Here is a 17,481-nt window from a genome sequence, read left to right as displayed (position 1 = left end):
AGAGACTACACATTTTTCTCTCATCCCCACTTAAAGTACTCCAGAATTGACTACTTTTTTACAGACAAACATCTTCTCCAAGCTATACAAAAATCAGACATAGGATCCAGCACCTGGTCGGACCATTCTCCAATCGAAATATTAGTAGACACTAACCAGCAGCTTAGACAACAGTACAATTGGCGACTCAATGATTCACTACTTCACAATAAAATAAACATAGAGGACTGTAAAACAACATTGAGGAACTACTTTCTCACAAACGATAACCAACAAATAGACCAAACCACACTATGGTGCGCACACAAAGCAGTAATCAGAGGGCAGCTTATAAAAATAGCCTCAATAACCAAAAAGAACAGGGAAAATATCCTACATAAGTTAAGGAAACAAATCTCAGACCTAGAAGCCCAAAACAAACAACAACCAAGTCAGGCCAAAACAAAAGAGATAACAGATTTGAGACATCAAATACAAGGAATAGAAAATAAAAAAGTGGAATGGCAATTACAAAGATTGAAACTACACAGATATACAAAAGGAAATAAAGCAACAAAAATGCTAGCTACCCAACTCAAACAGAGACAAGTCAATCAATCGATAGCACAAATAACCACCCCAGACGGCAAATCTATAACAAATCCTAAGGAAATAGCAGACCAATTTGCGGACTACTACTCCTCCTTATACAACCTAAAGCAAGACAAAACCACCGCACAACCCACCAAAGAAGCAATACAAAAATTCCTAAAGGCAGCCAACCTACCTCAAATACAAACACAACAGCTCAGTCAGATGAATGACAGCATTACAACAGAAGAAGTTAAAAGAGCCATAAACACCACCCCCATAGGGAAAGCACCAGGACCAGATGGCTTCACAAGTGCATATTATAAAACCTTCCAAGAATTACTCTTACCACACCTCACAAACCTATTCAATTATGTGTTCCAAGGAGGCTCCTTCCCGGATGAAATGTTAGCAGCTACAATAACCACAATCCCCAAACCAGGGAAGAACCCTACATCATGTGGAAACTACAGGCCGATTTCCTTATTAAACATGGATTTGAAATTATATGCTAAGGTTATAGCTAACAGATTAGCGAAAATATTACCCTCTTTACTTCACTTAGATCAAACAGGATTCACAAAAGGCAGGCAAGGTCCAGATAATACCAGGAAGATGTTGGCACTCATTGAAATCACAGAAAAAAGAAAAGACCCAACAATACTAGTTAGCTTAGACGCCGAAAAGGCTTTCGATAGAGTCGAATGGACCTACCTGGACTCAGCACTACAACACTATGGATTCCAAGGCCCAATCAGACATGCCATACTATCCCTTTACACCAAACCCTCTGCGAGAGTAAATAATATGGGATTCCTCTCTAAACCATTCCAAATAACCAACGGAACAAGACAAGGCTGCCCGCTATCACCTCTCATCTTCAACCTCACTTTGGAGCCCCTTGCCAGGACAATAAGGAACTTAGAGACTATCAAGGGTATACAGGTGGCAAATAAACAGCACAAACTTGCGATGTTTGCAGATGACATCATATTAACACTAACAAAACCAGAAACATCTCTGGAAGCTGTTACACAGATTCTCAAAACTTTCAGCACAATATCCTATTATAAACTAAATGAAACAAAATCACAGATCCTACCAATAGGAATGACAAAAGAAGCCATACAGAAGCTGCAAACCCAATACACGTTCCAATGGCAACCCCATTCCATAAACTATCTGGGAGTAGAACTAGCCAGTAATATCACCAAAACATATGAAGCAAATTATCCCAAACTACTAACAGAAGTACAGCAACTCCTACAGAAGTGGTCCCCCCCTATACACCTCATGGCTAGGTAGAATCGCAACGGTCAAGATGATGATACTGCCTAAATTTCTCTATCTATACAGAACTCTGCCGATAGCCGTCCCACAAACCTATTTCAGGAAAGCCCAAAGAACTATCCAAGACTTTATCTGGGCCAAACGAAAACCAAGGATTAAACAAAAATACATGCAACAAGGAATACAAGAGGGAGGTTTTGGAGTACCTTCTCTAGAAAAATATTACCAAGCCACAGTATTGGACCAAATGAGAGCATGGAATCTTGCAACTAAAGAGCTCCATTGGCTCCAGCTGGAACAACACTCTTTAATTCCCTTCAAACTTAAGGGGCTCATATGGTCTAAACGAATGGAGGTTGCAGCACTACGTCATACAGCTAACCATACCACCCGAACTTCAATGAATATCTGGACAAAGATCAGTAAAAAAGAACCACTTCTAAACTACCCAGCACACCAGGCAGGAGTGGAAATGCTAGAAGCAAGCATCCCAAACCTCAATCTACAGAACTGGAGGAGCGCAAACTTACTCACAATAGGCCAACTCTACGACAACACGCTCATAAAAACATATGAACAGCTATCCGAGGAATATAATTTACCCGTGCAGGACTTTTACAAGTACCTCCAGATAAAACATCTTTTGGGAACCACCAGAACAACAAGCAGTATAAAACCCACGCCATTTGAAACATTATTGTCTCACAACCCACGCAGCCCCAAAGGAATAGCACGGATTTACAAACTTCTTACAGAGGAAGGCATAGACATCAAATCACGGCATTTCGAAAAATGGGAACAAGATCTCCATATCACAATACCCACACCACAATGGACAAAAATGGCTAATACTGCATACAAACTCTCAAAATGCACTAATCATGTCGAAAACGCAAGAAAACTATTTTATAGATGGTATAAGACTCCAACCATACTTAACAAATATTATCCAAATGTACCCAAAACCTGCTGGAGAGAATGCAAGGAAGATGGTAACCTTTTACATATATGGTGGCACTGCCCAAAAATCAAAGAACTATGGCTAACCACAGAACAAATTCTGGAACAAACTACACATTTACGAATAAAGTTGACACCACTGCTCGCACTACTAAACTATGAACTCAATAGATACCCGAAACAAGTACAGCATCTCATCTTTCATGTGCTAACGGCAACCAGGCTTCTAATTCCAAGATACTGGAAAACAACTGAAGTCCCCAGCAAAAGAGAACTCATAACATTAATAGACTCAAACCTCACCCACGAACAAATGGCACTTGGATCCATTCAACAAATAAAAATCAGCTCAATCTCTATGCAACTGTGGAAGATGTGGAAAGAAGAATTCTACTTACCTAGCAAGTCATGAGACTAACTCATCCAACAACACAGTAAAAAGATGGACACTGACCCATAACCTGAAAAGAAAGAAGAAAGGAACAATAACCTTCTGACTCAACTTAATATGAAGGACCCCAACCTATGTCCCTCCCCCACTCTTACCCCCTCTTCATCCCTCTTCTCCCTCTTACTTCTCTCTACACTCTTTTGTTGTTTATGAAAATGTTTGAAACAAAAAACTTTTGAATTAAAAAAAAAAAAAAAAAAGTTCTAAATGGTAGCTTAGTATTTAGATCTGTTTTCATTTTACCCAGAGGTCCTGAATTAAATTCTGAGATAGTTACTGTTTGCAAGTGTTCTCCACATGGGAGCTCTAGTTTTCTCCCACTCATACATACAGGCAGGTTAATTGGTTCCTGATGAACTGAGTGTAAATATGATTAGGACCTTAAAATATAAGCTCCATTAAGGCATGTACTGATGTGGATGTTGAACCATCACTGTATTACATATAAATGTGCCATTGCAACACTGGCTGCTCATAGCCTGTATAATGAGATGCCATAAATCTTTGTCACCATTGCCTACACTTGAAGAAAATAAAATGCTAGTAGTCAAACTCAATTTTACAAGATAAGGTAAAACCAATAAATATCATCTGCTGCATTTGATTAAGGATGGAGTTCTCTCCTCCAGGGACAATAGTAAGGTTAGGGAGGCAAATAATAACTATCATCAAATTAAAGTCAGATTCGGTCAGATTGAAATTCCCATACATTTTGAAGAAACCTTGGTTAGAGTAAACACTAGGATTTAAAGATAAGAAGTTTGTCCTGGTATTGGAAAGAAGCAGGGGGAAGTAGCAGTAGTTATGCAGTACAGGTATGCTGATATATTTAAAGAAAAGAATAATGTTAGATTCTACCCCTGCTGCCAAGTTAGTTCACCACATGTTTAATATAAGATGTTTCAGATAAAGGACTGAAATATCCACTTTGGCCAAACAAAAAATTAAAGAATGAAGTAGAACTTACAACATCCTTCTGAGAAGCAGAATGTATACTGGAGTACTCAAGCTTGCTTTAGAAAGGCCTTCCCTTGCTATCCAACTTCTGTTGTGCCAAGGGTCGGATTTTTTCTGGTCTATGTGGTGGAGGGACGATAATGGAAGCCAGTGTTGACCACACCCACTTTAGACCACACCAACTTTAAACCACACCCATTTTAACACAAGAACCATGTCCACATTAATAGTGGTAGCATACCAAAAAACCAAATGGTTGGTGCTCACTTCAGGGATATCGCTCATATGTGAATCAATTAAGTCATATTAAAACATACCCTTAAATCCATATACCTCCTCCTCCCCTATGAATAACACAGCACCCCCAAAACACATGATTAAACTACTTAGGGGCCCCTAAGAACAATTTCCAAATGCTAACAATCCCCCAGAACAAACCCTACCAGGCTCACATCCCAGAGGCAGAGTAGAGCACATACAGGCAGCATAGGATAGGTAGAGTATGGCACACACAGGGAGCATAGGACAGGTACCGTATGGCACACACAGGGAGCATAGGGCAGGCAGAGTATGGAACATACAGGGAGCATAGAGTAGGCACAGTCTGACACACACAGGAAGCATAGAGCAGGCAGAGAATGACACACACAGGGAGCATAGGGCAGGCAGAGTATTGCACACACAGGGAGCATAGAACATAGATCAACCATCAACACAAATTTTGTGTTAGTTAAAGTAGCTAAACTGATATGTTAGCTGTCCCAGAGGAATGGGGAAATACAATAAAGTCTGTTGCAGTCTAACATGTGATATAAATGAAGGCAGAACTCCGGGAAGAAGGAATGGCATATTTGTTTGGCAGGCAGCTGAGGATACAAGGCCTTTAACCCCTTAAGGAAACAGCCAAAAACATATCCAATCACAATGGTTCCATTAAACTATTCTGGTAGGTGTTGGCTGAAACTCACAGGTGTTAATGTGGGATCTTGTCACAATGGTCCCATAACAACTGCATCACACCAGCACACTTTATTCAGTTTCAGTCAACACTTGCCTGAACACAGTATCTAGTTGAATTACGTCATAGGCAACTGGACATTTAGAGTTTTTCTTGAAAACGTTTCACCACTCATCTGAGTGGCTTCGGTTGTAGAGAATTACCCGGCATTTAAACCCTTGAAGGAAGTAAAGTCACAGATATCCAATCTCAATTGCTCCATTGAACTTCAGTAAGGTGTTGGCTGAAACTCACAGATGTTTAAAAGTGTGATCCAGTCACAATGGTACTTTGATTTTCATTGAGACAGGTGTTAATCTCTCAATGTACATGACTGGAAGTGTGAATTCTTTTGAAGCCACCGGGGCATGGATGTCAAAGCAGCATTGTATATCGATGACAAGTGGTGTCACAGACCCCTTCCTCTGTACAGGGATGTTTTTTCCACTTTGGGATAAACGGCCTCTTTCACAGCTCCTTCAAACAATATGTCCTCTCTATCCAAAATGTGCACCTTCTTGTCCTAAAAGGAATGCCCCTTTTCCTTTGATGTAAATAGATTGATGAGTCTAGTCCTGAGTTATTGCTCTTCATGTGCTCTTCCCTACCACTTCAGTTGAACTGAAGAAGCCACTAGGATGAGTGTTGAGATGTCTAAAAGTCCAGTTGCCTTTGACTTAATTCTACAAGAGACTGTATATCATGACCTGGTTGAATGAGAATCTTCATAGACACCTACCTGAATAGTTCAATAGAACTGCCACTGACCATTGATGGTATTTATACTTTGTACCAATAACCCCTTGTAATAACTCCAAAACCCCCTATCTAGGATGAGTTGAGATGCAATGTAAGTTGCACATACCAGATAAACAGGTGGAGTATTAGCAGCTGCTTTGTCTCTTGGCCCTGATCCCCAGCACAAATACCCATCCTGGGTAAAGCTCACCCACTCCCTAACTGTGCTGGGCACACAGATTAGCTCAAAAGCTTTCCCATCCCAAATCTCACAGGGTTTTCGGTGCAAAATGTCAATATGACATCACTAGAGTCACCAGGTAGGGATTTTTTTTCCAAAGACACTAGTCAGCTGCACCCTCTGCCTCTCCCCCCAGACAAGCTCAAATAGATACATTGGTGAGACTCAGGATTTTAAAAAATGTTTCTTTTAATTTTTTAGCAAAACAGGTTTGGGGAGGCTTAGCCTCTCACAGCCTTAATGAAAATCTGACTATGGCTTTAGGGGTGTGAACAATAGAGGTTACACATTACAGGTGTGAACAGTGCAGGAGTTTACAGTCTGAATTTGAGGTTTAAACAACCTCTCTGTACTGATACTTTTTAAAGCTTACATAAGGTAAGCAGTCACAGCAGGCAGACTTTCATGTGGGGGTCACACAAGGGGGTGTTGCAAGTTGCACAGCATTGCTTGAGAATGATGAAATGACAGGCTTTAAGAAACATATATCTCTGGGGAAGACCATTGAAGGAGAACGAAACCCTAAAAATTAATTTGGTTAATATTTTACATAATAAACGTATTGTACCAGCTAAAGTTTCAGCATCTCAATAGCAGCAATGATCCAGGACTATAATAAACTTGTCACAGGGGGCCACCGTCTTGGAAAGTGTCTGCAACACTCACATGCTCAGCGGACTCTGAGCAGTTGTTGAGAAGCTTAATTTAGGGGTTGTCACAAATTATCAAGCAGAAAATTAGGTTTGTCTGTAATATAAACTGATGCTACAAGGCTGATTATTAGATTCTGATGCTAACTGCACTGGTTTCTGAACTGACATGTAGTAATTATAAGTATTAATTACTAATCATCCTTATATTGTGATATTTATAATCTGTATATATTGTCAGTTGGTCTCTAAGCTCAGTAAATTACAGCAGCGCAGAGCATGTTCAGGGAATCAGCAGAAAAGAAGATGGGGAGCTACTGGGGGATCTTCAGAGGCACAGAATTTAACCTACTTGGGCTGTGGTTGCCTTGGGCTGGTGCAGAAGCCCAAAACATAATTTACAACATTTCTAGCCTACTTCTTTAGTTAGGCTTTAGTTCTGCTTTAAACTCAATACAATACCTAGGGAACAATAAATATATATATATTTTTATAATATACATATCTGATTCCAGATTGAAAGGAAACCATTAGAGCCTGCAGAATCATTTCCTAACATCTCTTAGGCTTACAGTGTAATGCTACCCCTCCTTCACCTGGACACAGGAAACACAGGAAGATTATAATAGTCTCCTTTTAGTGTGGGGGATCATGTATGTGTGTATAAAATAAAATACATCTATATTTATATATGGAAGGTCAGATGGTGTTTCATACCTCCCAACAGGGACAAAAACATAATTTTGGCCATGGCAAAATTTATGGCCATACCCCCTAATTGCCATGTCTATAATAAATTTGGCAGGTCATGAAAGTGTTAACACATATCTGGGCGTTTTAGGGCCATTTTTTAGTTTGGCTAATGAAGCTGAACTTGCCCTTTAAGCTGTGAGTCACAATTTCCGCAAGAGACCTGCTTATCCTAAATTGTTAAAATTTTTCTTTGCTTATCTTAAATTGTTGAAGTGCAGTCGTTCAGTGTTCTGGGTTCTCTGCCCATTATTTTAATTAAGTTTTAGAAACGTTGCATCTTTTTCTGGCCTCAGTGCAGGAGATCGAAGAGAAACCCGGGACTGTGGGCTGAGCTGTCAAAATTGGGGTTGTCCCACAGTTGGGAGCAGGCCAGACTGGCAATCTGTGGGTTCTTTTTATATAGATAGAAAGAGAAAAAGTACCCGCTTAATCACTCCAATAAAAGTAGTCACAAAATGGGCCAACTTGTGGCCTTATTCAATTACCTTAAAACTCAAGTATAAATATAAAGTGCAGTGCTGTATTTATATTAAATTCATTAGAAAACAATTATTGAAAATATATCGTTAATAATTTAATTAAAGTGCAGTGCAATATTAACCCTTAAGTGATTCAATTTTAAAGGTCAAAAATCGATACTTATGCCCCGGCTTCAGTAGTCTATAAGCCACCAATTACCCTTAGCTAAATGATAGTGAATTTTGTAAATAGCAACGTTGCTTGAGAATTCAATTCATAAATTATAAAGTGCCTGGTAGTGCAGAATAATTAATTAGAAGGTAATAAAATTGAATTAATTAGAGTGACCACAATTAAAAGGATAAAATTCTAGTAAATGCTCAGTTCATGAAAACAGGAGAGAAATTGGAAAAAAGAAGAGGTGGAGTGGAGTCCCAAATCTGCTGCCTATTGATTTTCTATCCCTGGGACACCACAAAGACTGAGAAGACAGAGCAACTGGGACTGGTGGTCTCAAAATTAACTAAGCCCTATTGCTGTTGAAGGCTATTATATCCTAAAAACCACAAATCCACGGCCTCCTGAGAAATTAGATATGCAGAGAGAGAGATACAGATACGAACTGCGCAATCCCCACCAACCTTCCAATAGTTGACCGATGATTTAAATAATTAAAATTGATTTTAAAAGACTAAAAGATCTGTAGACACAGGAACGCCGACGCGCGTTTCACAATGTCAGCTTTTTCAAGGCATAATGAAAAGTTCCCCCGGGAAGCGTGGTTTAAAACACTTCTGCATTATGCATCATGCGGTAGTTCTCGCGAGACTTTATTTGCGCATGCTCGTTCTATGACGCTCGCGCATGCTCAATACCAATGGAGCGTCTCTATCCATTGCTAGTATACTTTATGATGCTAAGTCCGGGATTGTCAATATCTTAATTCAATTCCACGCAGGCTCTTCCTATTATAGTAGCGCAAGCTAGGCACCACTCCGGATTTACTGTCATATTTCCTAGGAAGGCATGTGGCACTATTATTATGCCAGCAGTGACCACATCTACCTATTAGTAGGATTTATTTAAGGTAGTATATGGTTCTAGGTCTGATCTAGGTCAGACCTCTGCGTTAATACAAAGTTAAGAATTGTTTTATTATACAAGGGAATCACTGGTGTGTTTGAATCTGTGGGTTCCGTTAAATGTCACAGGGGCTGCTGTAAAATTCATGAGAATGTCACTATTTAGTGAGTACAATTTCCCTGTAAGCATAATACGTCAAGTTTTAATTTAAACATTATAGATAACACATTATAACATCTGTATTTGCAAGTGATATATAAATACAGCTGTTCAGTATTCCATATACTGCTTATTTGAAAAACCCCAGGATAATACACTTCATGTTTTAAAGAGTGTATTTTTCTAAACGTAACCACCACCTACGACTGCACCTATTTGCTTATACAGGTACGGGACCTGTTATCCAGAATGCTTGGGACCTCCGGATAATGGTTCTTTCCATAATTTGGATCTTCATAGCTTAAGTCTACTAGAAAATCATGTAAACATTAAATAAACCCAATAGGCTGGTTTTGTTTCCAATAAGGATTAATTATATCATAGTTGGGATAAAGTACAAGCTACTGTTTTATTATTACAGAGAAAAAGGAAATCATTTTTAAAAATGTGGATTATTTGAATAAAATTTTCTGTAATCCGAAACTTTTCTGTAATCCGGAACTTTCTGAATAATGGGTTTCCGGGTAACGGATCCATATACCTGTACCTAATAAACATGTTCTGTATATTTAAGGGATTTACCGAATCCAGGATTCGGTGCGGGATTCGGCCTTTTTCAGCAGGATTCGGGTTCGGCCGAATCCTTCTGCCCGGCTGAACCGAATCCAAACGTTAATGTGCATATGCAAATTCACATTTGCATATGCACATTCTCATTTGCATATGCACATTCTGATTTGCATATGCACATTCTGATTTGCATATGCACATTCTGATTTGCATATGCACATTCTGATTTGCATATGCACATTCTGATTTGCATATGCACATTCTGATTTGCATATGCACATTCTGATTTGCATATGCACATTCTGATTTGCATATGCAAATTCTGATTTGCATATGCAAATTCTGATTTGCATATGCACATTCTGATTTGCATATGCACATTCTGATTGCATATGCACATTCTGATTGCATATGCACATTCTGATTTGCATATGCACATTCTAATTTGCGTATGCAAATTAGGGACAGGCGGGAAATCACTTGACTTTTTGTCACAAACAAGGAAGTAAAGAATGTTTTCCCCTTCCAACCCCTAATTTGCATATGCAATTTAGGATTCGGATTCGGTTCAGTATTCGGCGAATCTTTTGCGAAGGATTCGGGGGTTCGGCCGAATCCAAAATTGTAGATTTGGTGCATCCCTATTCTATTTGCTTATATGAGGGTACTCACACCAAGATCTAAGGAGCAGCTTCCATAACAACATTACATGTTTAGAGGGTTCATTTTCTCAAAAATCACCACTGGGCACAATTAGTAAAGAGAAAACAGGCAGCAAGCACTAGTGTGACCACAAGTAACTGGACTTTTTCTGACAGAAATCCCAGGAGGGAACCAACCCTTGTGATGTCACAGTGAAACGTGCATGTGCGTGATGTCACAGTACAGCCTAGGGCAGCATCGGACCTGAACACTTTATTGGCAATGCCTGCCTGCAAGTAGAGACATGGGGGCAAATTCACTAAGATGCGAAGTTGCGCCAGGCGCAACTTCGCCGCACTTCGCCAGGCGTAGTTTCGCCATCGCTTCGCAAATTCACTAAAATCCGAAGTTGCGCACAGGGGTAGCGTAAGGTTGCGGAGTTGCGCTAGCGTTGTTTCGCTATATAAAGCGAAGTTGCGCTAGCGAAGGCTAATTTGCATACGGTGCGAAATTCAAATTTCAATGGAGGAACACGTATCTGCACTACAAATGCCTAGAAAACCTTCAAATCTGCAAATAAAATTTTTATTTTGCCCTACACATGTGCCCACTGTCTAGGTAAGTTGCCATGAGTCAGGAAATGTAGGGGGGAGGAAGGGGAGCCCCAAAAAAATTTCGATCTTTTTCAGCCTATCAGCCATCATGTAGAAAACACGCCAGCATTTTTTGGGACTTAGAAAAAATTTTGACTTTTTTTTGAACAATCCCTATCTACTCTATTGCGCTTCGCCAGGTCTGAGGTGGCGAAGGAAGTCTAGCGTAAAAGGTAGCGTTCACTGCGCAAGGTAAAAGCAAGTTTACAGTACTATGAAGAAAAAAAGTTACTATTGTAGAAACCCATTTATACAATTGAACAACAAAGTTAGAGTAACAGATGAAAGTCCATAAAAATCAAGGCTTAGATCTGCAAAGCAAAAAAAAAGGCTCCATTAAACAGATGATATTAATAGCCAAACCCCAGTAGAAAAAAAAGATGAGAGACTATTTATACATCTTCTAAGCAAGGGGCAGAGGAGAGCAGGCAAGGACAGTAGGCAGTGGGCAGCAGAGAAAGGCACCATGGAGTGATAAGCCTAACACTAAACAGAACAAGAGCAGCAATTTGGATATTCCTCCTACTGTATGTCTACTTTAAATTTTAGTTATACAGGGATAAATACAATCTACTTATAGTGAGAAAAGTAACATAGTAATATAGTAACATAGTAAGTAAGGTTGAAAAAAGACACATGTCCATCGAGTTCAACCTTTTTTTTTTTTTTTTTTTGTTTATTAACTACCTATCTGCCAGTTGATCCAGAGGAAGGCAAAAAAACCCATCTGAAGCCTCTCCAATTTGCCTTAGAGGGGGAAAAATTCCTTCCTGACTCCAAAATGGCAATCGGACTAGTCCCTGGATCAACTTGGACTATGAGCTATTTCCCATAACCCTGTATTCCCTTACTTGCTAAAAAGCCATCCAACCCCTTCTTAAAGCTATCTAATGTATCAGCCTGTACAACTGATTCAGGGAGAGAATTCCACATCTTCACAGCTCTCACTGTAAAAAAACCCTTCCGAATATTTAGGCGGAACCTCTTTTCTTCTAATCGGAATGGGTGACCTCGTGTCAGCTGGAAAGACCTACTGGTAAATAAAGCATTAGAGAGATTGTTATATGATCCCCTTATATATTAATACATAGTCATCATATCACCCCTTAAGCGCCTCTTCTCCAGCGTGAACATCCCCAATTTGGCCAGTCTTTCCTCATAGCTAAGATTTTCAATACCTTTTACCAGCTTAGTTGCCCTTCTCTGTAACCTCTCTAATACAATAATGTCCTGTTTGAGTGATGGAGACCAAAACTGTACGGCATATTCTAGATGGGGCCTTACAAGTGCTCTATACAGTGGAAGAATGACCCCCTCCTCCCGTGACTCTATGCCCCTTTTAATACAGCTCAAGACCTTATTTGCCCTTGATGCTGCTGACTGGCATTGCTTGCTACAGCCAAGTTTATCATCTACAAGGACTCCAAGGTCCTTTTCCATAATGGATTTGCCTAGTGCAGTCTCATTAAGGGTATAAGTGGCTTGGATATTTTTACATCCCAGGTGCATGACTTTACATTTATCAACATTGAATCTCATTTGCCACTTAGCTGCCCAGATTGCCAGTTTGTCAAGATCCTGTTGCAAGGATGCCACATCCTGGATGGAATTAATTGGGCTGGATAATTTTGTGTCATCTGCAAACACTGATACATTACTTACAACACCCTCCCCTAAGTCATTAATGAACAAGTTAAATAAAAGTGGACCCAATACTGAGCCCTGGGGGACCCCACTAAGAACCTTACTCCAAGTAGAGAATGTCCCATTAACAACCACCCTCTGTACCCGATCCTGTAGCCAGTTTCCTATCCATGTGCAAACGACTTCATTAAGCCCAACAGACCTTAGTTTAGAAAGCAGTCGTTTGTGGGGCACAGTATCAAACGCTTTGGCAAAATCCAAATAGATCACATCTACTGCCCCCCCACTATCCAGAATCTTACTTACCACATCATAAAATGCAATCAAATTCGTCTGACATGACCTATCCTTCATAAAGCCATGCTGATTGTTGCTCATAACGCCATTCATTAGGACAAAATTTTGAATGTGATCCCTTAACAAGCCTTCAAATAATTTGCCCACCACAGATGTCAAGCTTACTGGCCTATAATTGCCAGGCTGAGATCGTAATCCCTTTTTAAATATTGGAATAACATCAGCTTTTCTCCAATCCATAGGCACCATACCAGATGACAGTGAATCTGAGAAAATCAGAAATAAGGGCTGGTCTAAAACTGAACTAAGCTCTCTTAGAACCCGGGGGGTGTATGCCATCAGGCCCTGGAGCCTTGTTTACATTAATTTGTATTAAAGCTTTTTGAATCATATCCTGAGTCAGCCACTGACTAGATTGAGCTGAACCATTCGTGCAGTTATTAAGTGAGCCTGTGAACCCAGACTCCTCTATTGTATACACTGAAGAAAAGAACTGATTTAACACATTTGCCTTATCTGTATCTGTTACAACCATACTGGTACCATTATTTAATGGAGCAACACTCTCAACCTGCATCTTTTTACTATTAATATATTTAAAAAACTTTTTAGGGTTAGTTTTCACCTCCACCGCAATTAACTCTTCATTTCTTTTCTTAGCCTTCCGGATTGCTGATTTACAACATTTATTACAGTGTTTATATTCATTAAATGCAGCTTCTGTCCCTACAGATTTGTAGTTTTTAAATGCCTTTCTCTTCTTTCCCATTAACATCTTTACCTCTGTATTAAGCCACACAGGATGATTCTTAGAGCTTCTACGTTTAGTCCTTAAGGGAATAAATTGAGAACAGTAATGATTTAATATCATTTTAAAGGACAACCATTTCTGTTCTGTGTTTTTAGCTGAAAACCTAATGCCCCAATCAATGCTCTGTAGGGCAGCCCTCAAGGCACTAAAATTAGCTTTGGCAAAATTCATGGTTTTTGTTGCCCCAGTATATTTTTGTTTTTTGCACCAGACATTAAAAGATATAACATTATGGTCACTATTACACAGGGGTTCAATGACTTGCACATTTGCTATAAGTTCTGGGTCATTTGAGATCACTAAATCAAGAATAGCATTTTTTCTGGTAGGCTCCTCAACAACCTGTGCTAAAAAATTGTCGTGCAATAAGTTTATAAACTTGTTCCCATTAACTGATCTAGCAGTACCGTTGCTCCAGTCAATATCTGGGTAATTGAAATCCCCCATTATCATTACTTTACCTAAACTAGCAGCCTTTTCTATTTGCATTAGGAGCTTTGTCTCTTCCTCCTCACTTACATTAGGGGGTCTATAGCATACTCCTACAATTAATTTGCTGGATTCTTTACAATTGGTGAAGAATTCCACCCATACGACTTCTGGCCCCTCATTTTCTAACACAACCTCCTCCTTTATATGAGCTTTTAAATCCTGCCTAACATACAGACATACCCCTCCTCCTTTTCTATTGCCTCTGTCCCTCCGAAACAAAGTATAGCCACTGATATTTACTGCCCAGTCATGCGACTCATTCAACCATGTTTCGGCCACACCAATCACATCATATTTTCCTTCCATCACCAGCAGCTCCAGCTCTCCCATTTTACCAGTCAGACTTCTTGCATTTGTAAACATACATTTAATACTGGCACCATATTGAACATATGACATGTGGTCCTCCCTATCCTTAACAGTATCCCTAGCCAAATCTCCTCCCCCATTTTCCCTTTCTTTGCCCACTATCTCATCTAACCTGTCTACCACTGAATCTTTTACTGAACCCTCCCCCCCCACACCTAGTTTAAAATCTCCTCCAACCCTCTAGCCATCTTCTCTCCCAAAACAGCTGCCCCATCATCATTGAGGTGCAGCCCATCCCTAGCAAAGAGCCTGTAGCCGACTGAAAAATCAGCCCAGTTCTCCAAAAACCCAAAACCCTCCTCCCTACACCAATCTTTTAGCCACGCATTAATCTCCCTACGCTCCCGCTGTCTCCTTAGCGTTGCTCGTGGCTCAGGTAATATCTCTGAGAAAATTACCTTGGAAGTCCTCGCCCTCAGCTTTGAACCTAGTTTTTTAAAATCATTTTTGAGGACTTCACCACCTCCTCTAACTTTGTCATTGGTACCTATGTGTACCAAGACCGCTGGGTCTTCCCCAGCCCCTCCCAATAATCTGTCAACTCGTTCCACCACATGCCGAACCCTAGCACCAGGCAAGCAGCAGACTGTTCGGCATGTAGGGGCCTTGCGACAGATTACCCTATCCACCTTTCTAATAATTGAATCCCCTATAACTAGAACCTGCCTTTCCTTCCTTGCACTCCCCCCACCACCCGTATTAGAGCCACTGCCTCCCGGGGTGCTCCGAGAGTCAGCCTGCTCCACACACGCCAGTTCGGAGTTTTCCTCCCCAGCATCTTCAGCCAAAACGGCGAATTTGCTGTTTTGGACAAACTGTGGACCAGCCCCCCTACTCTTTTGTCCCCTACTTCCCCTCTTGACTGTCACAAACCTTCCTCCCTCATTAGCCTCCACTGCCCCTTCTCCTCCCCCCACTCCACTAGCCCCTGCCAGTGGTTGCTCTGCGAGCCTCCTTTCCTCCCCCTCGTTTGCCGATGCTCTCACTGCTGCAAGTTCACCTCTTAGAGTCTGCAGCTCAGATTCCAAGATGAAAACCCACCGACATCTCTCACATGTAAATACTGCATGGAACTGCTGCTCCAACACCACATACATGTGACAAGACACACACTGAGTAATACCAGCAAACCCACTCATATTTACACTGGGTACTTACAGTCTCCCAAATGTAATTCCTCACCAACACCTTTTCAGTTTTAAACGCCTTAAGGTTTTTAACGCTGCTTAACACTTAATTCACATGCAACACTTCGATCACATGCAACACTCGCTAAGCAGCTCCCACACTCGCTTTGCCTTCACAAGTGTAAGGTTTCAACCAGAGCACTCAAAGCCTGTTCAGAATTTACCTGATTAACCCCTCCCCCTTAATTAGAAGAAAGAGGGAAAGGAGAAAAAAAAAATGCTATTTGCTACCAGCAGTAAATAAAAACCCTTATTAACTTTTTTTTTTTTTTATGTTCCCCTTAGACCTCTAAAGCTAAAACACAAAAAGAAAGTAAATGCACTTAATGTATCAACTAGTTTACCCCAAAGAGAGAAAAGAAAAAGCTGTTTGTCTCAGTCAGATATCTCACATAACACACAGCAGTCAGTTATTTGCACTTACTCCCTCCTTGCACCCAGCACTCCCAGCATGCACAGCAAACACCAACGCCTTAAGGTTTTTAACGCTGCTTAACACTTAATTCACATGCAACACTTCGATCACATGCAACACTTCGATCACATGCAACACTCGCTAAGCAGCTCCCACACTCGCTTTGCCTTCACAAGTGTAAGGTTTCAACCAGAGCACTCAAAGCCTGTTCAGAATTTACCTGATTAACCCCTCCCCCTTAATTAGAAGAAAGAGGGAAAGGAGAAAAAAAAAATGCTATTTGCTACCAGCAGTAAATAAAAACCCTTATTAACTTTTTTTTTTTTTATGTTCCCCTTAGACCTCTAAAGCTAAAACACAAAAAGAAAGTAAATGCACTTAATGTATCAACTAGTTTACCCCAAAGAGAGAAAAGAAAAAGCTGTTTGTCTCAGTCAGATATCTCACATAACACACAGCAGTCAGTTATTTGCACTTACTCCCTCCTTGCACCCAGTAGCTTTTAAACATTTTTACAAAGCACTTACAATAGCCTCAAAAAGCCTTAAAGGGCATGTAAAGTCTAAAATAGAATAAGGCTAGAAATGCTGTATTTTGTATACTAAATATAAACATGAACTTACTGCACCACAAGCCTAATCAAACAAATAATTTATGCTTTCAAAGTTGGCTACAGGGGGTCACCATCTTGTTACTTTGTTAAACAGCTTTGCAAGACTAAGACTATTCACATGCTTAGTGTGGTCTGGGCTGATTAGGGATCGTCATAAACAAAGCTGCTTGAGTTCTGCATGTCTGGGAAGTAAGGCGGGGGCTCCCCCTGCTGTTCATAAGTATGATTGTTTCCCTGCTCAGCAGTTAGGGACTATCTGACAATTCCTATCCACAGCAGTAAATGAAGGGAGAATTTCACTGCATACAGTCAGGTTTCTTATAAAAACGGTACACATTTTTTAATTAAAGTATATTTGAAATAGGTTTCTTTTTCATTAAAGAAAGTAAAAATTTAATTTTATTTTTTTGCCCTTTAAAGGAGAACTAAACCCGAAAAATTAATATGGCTGAGAATGCCATATTTTACATAATAAAGTTA

At 40.1% G+C, this 17,481-nt stretch overlaps 1 protein-coding gene across 1 annotated transcript in view; it reads right to left on the bottom strand.

The window, feature by feature from the left end:
• LOC108717409 (histone-lysine N-methyltransferase SMYD3-like) overlaps positions 1-17,481 on the bottom strand; it is a 231,136-nt gene that overhangs the window by 2,966 nt on the left and 210,689 nt on the right. Inside the window, exon 4 of the mRNA XM_041564450.1 lies at positions 3,219-3,281. Within this exon, the coding sequence (XP_041420384.1) occupies positions 3,240-3,281 (42 nt within the window). The 3' untranslated portion in view covers positions 3,219-3,239. The remainder of the gene's footprint in view (positions 1-3,218; positions 3,282-17,481) is intronic.

The sequence above is a fragment of the Xenopus laevis genome, chromosome 5S, assembly GCF_017654675.1.
Source record: "Xenopus laevis strain J_2021 chromosome 5S, Xenopus_laevis_v10.1, whole genome shotgun sequence".
In the NCBI taxonomy this organism is placed as follows: domain Eukaryota; kingdom Metazoa; phylum Chordata; class Amphibia; order Anura; family Pipidae; genus Xenopus; species Xenopus laevis.
This window is presented reverse-complemented; position numbering and strand designations above follow the sequence as displayed.